Consider the following 8,772-nt stretch of genomic DNA (forward strand, 5'->3'; position numbering starts at 1 on the left):
TTCAGCTGCTCCCTTTTGGGGCTTGGCACACATCATCTGAGGCTTCAATGGGGGAAGAAAAAAGTGGTTGTTAGGTTTCCTGGCTGGCGGTGGCGCCTGAATAGGATGCTCGCTCGGCACATTCAAAAGAATAATTGCGCGCGTAGGCCTCGCTGCGAAGGGGCAGGCCTGGCTCGTTTGCTGGGCTATTTATAGCCTGCTTTTCACCATGGTTTGTCCCATTAAAACCAGAATGTGGCTAGGGAACAAACACATAAGCAGGGCATGAACATGGCCAAGAAGAATGAGTCTTTGATGAGGGCCAAGCGCTAATGGAGCACGTCCTGCGGCATTGGCGCAGGTCTGCTGTGGGGCGAAGGGTTTCTGGCCGGGGTGCCAGGGCTCCTGCCTCTGTGCTGCTGGAAGGGACCACATTTTGGTAGCTCATTTCTCACTGTCATGTGCCATTTCTGCTCTGACACAAGAGGAGGAGTAGACCCAGTCCTAGACCCACAGGGAGTCGGGCCACTTCTGTTATTCACCTGTGTGTTTTGTCCCCATGCTCTCCGCTGGGAGGGTGTTGCTGGCGTTCTCTTCCACAGCAATGTGCAGTGCTGTAAGTATCTCCCTTTCTCCCCTTGTTTTCCAGAGTGGGTCTTTGTGGGCCTGGTGATCCTGGGGGCGTTCCTGTTCTTCCTCCTGGTGGGGATCTGCTGGTGCCAGTGCTGCCCACACAGCTGCTGCTGTTACGTCCGCTGCCCCTGCTGTCCTGAGTCCTGCTGCTGTCCCCGGGCGTGTGAGTGACCCTGCTGCAAATCTGCCCTACTACTTCTGCTCCCTGGCAGAACAGGAGGAGAATCTGCTAATATTTGCTTCCTTTTTGCCCTGAGCACTTTGCTTGGCTAAAGAACTGGTTCTTAGGGAGTGAAGCATCTGACCTATTACTCAATGGTTGAATGCTCAAAGTTAATTACAAATGTAATTCCCCAAGCCCTCCCTGCCTTGGCAGCTGTGCCTGCTTTTCCAAAGTGTCATGCTCCCATTCCAAAGTTGTTGTTGTGTCAGTGAATGTTGCAGGTCAGAGCTAAGAGCATCCTGGGAGGTTTCTTCCTGGCAATGCAAATCAGCTGTCCTCTACAACAGTGCAAAATCCTTGCAACCCAGCAAGGTTCCTGGTCAGGCTCAGTCAGATCTGTCAAGTTCCATGAGCCTCATCCTGCTGCTTGAGTCATCAGTTATTTTTAAAGCTGAACTGCCACTAAATCATGGCAGCGGTAATGCTGGCTGTAACATCGTGCGTGTCTTTCTGGGCATCTCTCAGTGCCATTATTATTATGTGCCCTATTATTATATGCAGCACATATTTTAAACTCCCCTCAGTACCCTTTGAGGCTTAGAGAAATTCAGGTTGGTCCTTGTTAATTAATTTCTCTGATTGTCTCCCGTGGGGTCAGTGGTGCAGGTTTTGTCCATGTGTCCAGTGGATCTGGGGAGGGCTGGTGTGTGATGCTGACTCTTGTTCTTTTTCTTTTTCAGTGTATGTAGCAGGCAAAGCAGCAAAAGCTGGATACCCTCCTGCAGTCTCTGCCATGCCAGGTCCATACTACATCCCCAGTGTTCCTGTAGCTGGTGTCCCATCTCCTGCTGTGCTGATGGACAAGTCACACCCCCCTCCCTTAGCTCCAAGTGAGGCCAGTGCAGGAAGCCAAAATGGTAATTTGCAGTGCCAGGCACAACATTCAGTCCTCTTAGTGGGAGTAGGGCTGGGAAGGGGAGGAATGGTTGTCACTGATCGAGCGGTGTGAAGAGAAGAAACACAGGGAAACTGCAGTTTAATCCTGTCTCTGACAATGACATTTGCATTAGGGCCACGTGGCCTAACTTTTCTAGGGCCATCAACACAGAGTCAGTTTGTGGGTGCCTAATTAGGTCAGCAGGGAATGGGAGGCCAAGTTCCTGTACTGTACTTCCCTTTCATTACTGCTGCAGGTGTTCGCTTGCAGAGGACAAAAGGATGAAGATGATTTCAGGAGAGCAGAGGCAGGAGCCATCTTCCCCTTAGAGCTAATGCCTTGCAAGCTGCTTTCTCTTTGTAAACTGTTCTTCCAACCCTCTGTAGGGCACTGCTTGGACTCTGGCACCAGTTTTTGCTGCAGCATGTTTTACTGTCCCCATGGCATTTTGGGCAAAGTAACCTATTCCCTTGGTATTTCTGCCCAAGATCTTTTGGGGCTGGACCCTGTCCTCTACTTTGTAGATGTCAGTAGGTCACTTTTTTTGTTCAGCCTTTGCATTTGTGAAATGTGAGCGATGAAAGGCTTCTGACTAGAAAGGAGTTGTGGAGCAGTAGCAGACCTAGAATCTCAGTGTGATGCCTCTTGTCTTGGGGAGGGTCATTTCTGCTGCTGCAAAGGAAGCTACCATCAAGGGGAAAAGAGGGCAGCTATTTAGCCACATGCGCTTCAGGATCAGAGTGCCTGTCTGAATTCAAACATTCTACAGCAGAAATGACTCTCACCAATGTAGAGTCATCACTGACCCAGCTACATGTCTGATTTCAAAGCACCACACTAAGTATCAGTTGTTAAATTAACTCACGACAGTGTGTTGATAAAACACACCTGAAAAGACAAGATTAGGTAGCATAATTAATTAAGCTTGTGGAACAACCCTATGCAGGCTTCTGCTGCCCCAGTCACTATATTAACCTTTCTGGAATTACAAAAAGTATTTTCTTTCAACAGTCATACTTTTTTTTTTTGGTCACTGAAATCAAAACAGAGCTCTGGAATGGAGAAATTTCCTATTTTGAAATAGGAAATAAATCAATCACTGATCCAACACAGAACATATCCAATTCAAAAACCTTTGTCAGAAAATGATGAATGACACCCCGGTGCTTCAGTTTTTTTCTCCTGTGAAAAATGTCACTGCACATAGAGTGTGGTGTTGGTTGTGGGAACTCCAGGGATTTTTTAAGAGTCAGATCACAGCTCCCAGTCTTGTCTCTGCTAGCAGAGCACAAGTTCAGAATAAAAAACAGTGGATACGTTTGGTAGCCAAATGGAATGGCTCTTAGGATCCCATGATCCTTACACAGAAGGATGCATTTAATAGATAATGCAGCCAAATCAGGTGTCTGGACTCAATCCCTCATCTCAGGACTTGAGAGAAAATAGTATATATGGCAAATAAAAAACATTTTCACAGAGCTTTAACCTTTCTGGCAAGACAACAGAGATTCTTAAGCTTTTTAAAAAATTAGTTAATATTTTTTGCGATAATGTAGACAAACCCTTAGTCTGGATCATGGATCTGTTGTTCAAGGTGCTTGAACTACGAAGCTAAGGGAGAGTTATAGCCTGTACTCTCTTCTTTTAAGGTCCTCCACAATGCCAGAATATCCCCTAATAACAGGCTGTAGAAGAGAAAACATTGTGTGGCTTTTCCAAGCTACTTATTTGCTTGTTGGCCAGGCAGCAGGCTAAACAAAACAGGTAATGGTTGAGTTTATAATAAAAGCCTTTCTCAGAAGGAGAATAAAAAGCTTCTGTGTCCTCCACACAGCTGGTGTAGGTCTGATCTGAAGCTGTGTATCTTTGGGACTTCCACTTTTCTGTCAAGTCCATTTTAAAAAATGGCATTGGAAATGCTGGGGCACAGAACTGGAAGATTCTGTAATTCTGGCTTACATTTTGTCCTAGATAGATTTAATGCTCATAAATGACCCCTCTGAGGGGATCTAGTGAGCAAACTCAGGCCTGAGGATATTTAAAAAATTTGTCTGGGCTTACATAAAAGCCATGTAGCAAAGCTCAGATTAAGCCTAGGAACTCTATTCTAAACTTAGGGCTGAATGGAGAAAAAAACCAAAACTCCCAAAACATTTATCTTTCTTATTTAGAAGAGTGTTGAGAACACAAAAGTTAGGATTTATGCTCTGTTTTAAATGCAGTGGTTACCTAGAGGCTCTTGCATAGATCCTTTAAACTCTGCAAACAGGGAAGCTTTTGGTCCTAGATCTTTAACATGAAAAGGGTATAAGGATGAGACATCATTTACTTCCTAAACATACTTGTCTCTAAAAAATAGTAGTGCTGCCCTTTCTGGAGAGGGAGACAGCTTACAGTTCTGGCTGAGTTGGTTCCACCCACAGAAAAATAAAAATAGTGTCCAGTTAAATACAAAATAACATTAGAAATTTATTAACTGTTCAAGAGAAGAAAATATGGGAAGAATGTTCCTTTCCCTTTGACTTCAGTGAGTGGTTCTGGACATGTGGTCAACATCTCTGCATCTTTATTTCTTTATAATTAAAATGAGCTTAAAATGCTTCAGACCTGATTAAAGGATTATGGCAATTTACAGATGAAGAGTGTGAGGAGGAAACAATAATATCTTTGGTTCCCAGCTGAAGGAATAATGAAGAGATTTAATAAGTTGTACATTTAATATCATTATGAGAAATATTTGATAAACAAACATAGAGACAAAACTACTTCCTCTGTAGTGGAAAATACTTCTTATGAGCTGTTCACAGTCATTTTTTCAGATTTAAATCCAAAATTAATTTCTAGATGCTTGCAGAATTAACCAAGAAAATAATTTGCCTTTTGATACACAGCTGCAGTAGCAAGCTTAGTATGAAGCTAGCATGAACCCTGGCTAATTCTCCATCAGTTCCAGGAGCTGTAGAGGTTGCCCAAGTAGTGTTTGGCACAGCCTCAGTGTGAGCAGTGGCTCTGGGGAGACAGAGTCTGGGAGCTGCCTGTTCAAGTTCCCCAGAGGTTATGAGCAGGTCAGAGTGGTTTGCTGGCCTGTGTATAAACGAGGTGGCAGCTTAGCTGAGCTCCTAGTCCGCACATTAGAAGAAAGAATAGAGAGAGGCCTCTTTCCTGGCGTGGTACCAGACAGAAGTGAGCTACCAGCCACGATGGTGAGGTGGAGAACTGCCCTTGCTGCTCATGCAGTGCAGCCAGAGCTGTCACTTCTGAGGCCAGTCAGTGCAGCCTCTCTCGAGGAGACCTGCTGTGCTTCCAATTTGGGAGGCAGAGACAGGATTCCTGGTGTTCTGTAAACCACTGTCTGCATTTCCAGCCACTGTGCATTCACTCACTTGGTTAGTAAAGCACACACTGCTGTCAGCTGAGCTGTCTGGAGGCACGTTAAGAGAAGGACTCTGATAGACCTCCACTAAATTTTTACATCCTGTACCATTCCCTAGTGCAGACACACAAGGTAATATCTCAAGATGTAATCACTTATCTTACACAGTCCAAACCTGCAGTAAAGCACTCTGCTTCTGAAGTCTACCCATGGCACAGCCATTCCTGAAGCACAGCATGGTTATCTCCTAGTGCACAGAGACACATGCACAGCAGTTTAGGGCAGGAGGTGCCTAAGAATACCTCTGCCAAGTCCTTGCTCAGCCCACACAGCACATACTATGCAATGTACTACCAAAGCCATATGGTAATAGCTCTATGTGTTGCGGTGCTGAGGGATAAAACAGAAGGAACAGGTTGGCTCAGAACCACTGTTCAAGTGTTTAAATTATTCCCCAGCAGGAGCATTCGTGCAACACTGCAGTATCCCCACAAGGGAACATGTTAACCCCATGCAAAGCAGGCAGGTTCCATTTTGTAGTGTTCAGTGAGTTGTCCTTACGATGGTTCTCTAATAAGGCTGAATTTGAGGGTTGTGATCCTCTTTTGTACCTAGACCTGAATTTCTGTCAATCCTGAAATAGCTCCAGGCTGACACCTTTCTTAAATAATCTGCTATAAAAACCTTATTTTCTTCAAAGAAGGAGTGGAAAGGTGGAGTCCTCTGCTTGCTAATCATGCACCTGCCTTGAGGTAGTCAGGCTGTTTGTAGCTATTGTTAGTAGGTAAAGTGTGCATGGAGCTAACCTGCCAGAGTTAAATGTGCTTTGGCTCCAGGTGTATAGGGCCTTCTTTTTTACACACAGGTACATAGACAAGTCAAAAAGCTGTCCAGACTTCCCAGAAGTCAAACATTTCATGTATGTCTAAGATATATACCTTTTCTGTAAAGTAAAGCTTGTAAAAAATCCCAGAGCAGACAGTTTCACAGCTGCCAGTGACCTGGCTGGCCTCATCCCTGGAGTCAGTACAAATCTCAGAGCAGTGTGGTGTGCTTTGTGGGACTTTGTGTTTCCTTCTATATTCTCTGGAGCTTCTGCCACATGCTCTTCAACCTGTGTGAGGAGAATTCATGGGGGTGGGAGGGTGGAGTGGTCTTGCACAGTGACAGTTCCCAAATGCTCAGCCACCTGCTTCTCCTGCAGACTCAGAGCTTAGAGGAAGCCTGATCTTCTGGGACTGCTTCTCCCATACCATGACGAATCCTTTCAGTAGTGCTGAGGAAGGAGAAATGAGTTCTGCTTTTCTCTCTGCCATCATCTGTGGGAGTTGGAATCACTCTGTGGCATTGAGGGGGTTGCTTTTGTTTTAGCTGGGCGGAGCGGGCCAGCTCCAGAGCGAGCCCATCTCACAGGAGGGAGGGTGAGGTGCTGTGAGGATGTCCCACCATGCTCAGTGTCCATCACTGGATGCACTGGGTTGTACAAATTGGGCATTTCCAAAATGCTTTTGCTGTTCCTGCAAACTTCTAAAATGATGCAAGTTCTTACAACTTCACATCCTACACTGTAGACAAATTTCTTGTGAAGCAGCGACTGACTCAGTGTGTTTTGACGCAGCCTACCTGCCTGCAGACGTGAGCTCAGCTATAGAATTAGCAGTGTTGTGGGAAGGGCTCCTTGTTCTTACATGGGTTTTCCTCTAATGTTTTCTTTTTCTCTCCCTAGCAGTGCGCAAAGGGTACAGGATCCAGGCTGACAAGGACAGGGACTCCATGAAGGTGCTGTACTATGTGGAGAAAGAATTGGCTCAGTTTGACCCGGCTAGGAGGATGCGAGACCGATGTGAGAAACAAGCATGGTTTGGTTTCTTTTTTCTACTGACCTAAGGAGGACTGGAAAATTCATAGTTAAAAGTTCACTTGGTTTCTCTGAGTCAGCCCCTAGGATATGATATCCCGGATAAGCTAATTGGGACAGATAAAGTCTAGATTTTAGGTATCTACAGGTATGTTCTGATTTTAAAAGTCTGGTGCTTACCTAATCATTCTTACAGCAAAATGAGGGATACTGAAAAGCTCATGAAAATTGTCCACTTGTATAATTAAACTTGGGGATCATCAGCATCTGAAAAGCCAAATCCTACTCATACCTTCTACAGCCTGTGGTATGATAATAGCTGGGATATTGTTTTCACAATTTCTTAAGAGTGTGGTGTCAGTAAATTCCCAGCATGGCAAAATAGGAGAGGAATGATTTTATTGAAAGTGTCTTTTGTGGGCTCAGTGACCACAGTGTGGCTTGAAGGAAGCAGGAAGTTCATTTGGAGTGGCTGTTGCCCTGCAGAAGGTGCAGAATGGTGAATAGGGACATGGTGCAAACTCAGAACTGAGCTTCTGTGTGGAACTCCTCCTGTCTTCCCAAAGCCTCTTGAAAACTTTATTTCCTTAAATAAAGGCTGAGGCTGCACTTCATGTGTGTCAGAATACAAACCCAAGGGAGGATCTTTCCACATTAGGAGGCAGAGGTGCAGAATGGGACAATGTGTGTGGGAAGGGCTTGCAGTGCTGCTCCTTGTGCTGTGGCTGCTGTGTGCAGAGGACAGTGGCAGGCTGTGGGCAGCACATGGAGCTAACCCATGTTAGGCACTGCTGGAGGCTCACTTGAAACAGACGTGTGGGATCCTGAAAATCATTGAAGGGAAGGGCTTTAAGGAATGACACTACATCAAAGCTCTGTACAGATTAGGCATAACGAACAAATTATATATACTTCTAAAACAGTCATTGCTGAGCACACTGTCTTCTCCACCCACAAGATTTACTATAAAAAGACCTCTGCAGATTGGTATGTCAGGCCTACAGATGTCAGTGTGCTTGATGGGGTAGAGACTGACAGTGATTCAGACAGACTTTTACTTTTTCCTTAATCTTTTTTTGAGGGGGTTGCTTTTTTTTATCTGGGCAAGTCAGGCCAAATCCAGAGCCGGCCTGTCTCACACCAGGAAAAGGGGAGGGGGCACAACTTCTGTGCTGTAGTGGTGTCCCACCAAGCTTGGTGACCACCTTGCAAGGGCAGGGAGCTGACAGGTGGAAAGCTCTTCCCAAAGGCTGAAGTCAGTAGTCTGGAACGCAGGCATCTCCCGCTGTTTGCGATACCCTCAGAATCCCCGCCTGGCTACCATCAGGCCATGCCCATCTCATTTCTTCCCTGCACCCTCCCCTGCAGATAACAACACCGTGTCTGAGCTGAGCTCTCTGCACGAGGAGGACCTGAATTTCCGCCAGCCCTACCGGCAGGCGCGGAGGAAGCCTCTGCCCCCCGCAGGGGACGCGGACGGCGACGCCGAGTACTGGGCGGGAGTGGTGGGCAGCACCTCCCGGTCCCAGGCTGTGTCTGACTACAGGGACGAGCGGGACAGCTACTGGCACAGGTGAGGGACACCACGGCAGGGGGCAGCTCTGTCTGGCAAAGGGGTAAAGAAAGCAGAAGGGACAGATGGACTGGTAGCTCTCTCCTATTTCCTGCTGCCTTTGCTCTGCTTAGCGGGAGAGAGGGGCTAGAGAGAAAGAGGAAATCTGGATGGGTTATTAGGTGAGGTCAGAATGAAGCCGATTGCAACTCTAACATGTAACAAGAGCTGCACTTGTGCTCTGGCAAGCAGATCTGTAAAAATCATATATTCCTGC

At 46.2% G+C, this 8,772-nt stretch overlaps 1 protein-coding gene across 1 annotated transcript in view; it reads left to right on the plus strand.

Moving 5' to 3' along the window:
* The window catches only part of ILDR2 (immunoglobulin like domain containing receptor 2), a 35,844-nt gene that overhangs the window by 20,725 nt on the left and 6,347 nt on the right, over positions 1-8,772 (plus strand). The window contains exons 5-8 of the mRNA XM_031058113.1: positions 629-775; positions 1,516-1,692; positions 6,812-6,928; positions 8,312-8,516. Coding sequence (XP_030913973.1) covers positions 629-775; positions 1,516-1,692; positions 6,812-6,928; positions 8,312-8,516 — 646 coding nt within the window. The remainder of the gene's footprint in view (positions 1-628; positions 776-1,515; positions 1,693-6,811; positions 6,929-8,311; positions 8,517-8,772) is intronic.

The sequence above is a fragment of the Geospiza fortis genome, unplaced genomic scaffold, assembly GCF_000277835.1.
Source record: "Geospiza fortis unplaced genomic scaffold, GeoFor_1.0 scaffold72, whole genome shotgun sequence".
NCBI lineage: Eukaryota > Metazoa > Chordata > Aves > Passeriformes > Thraupidae > Geospiza > Geospiza fortis.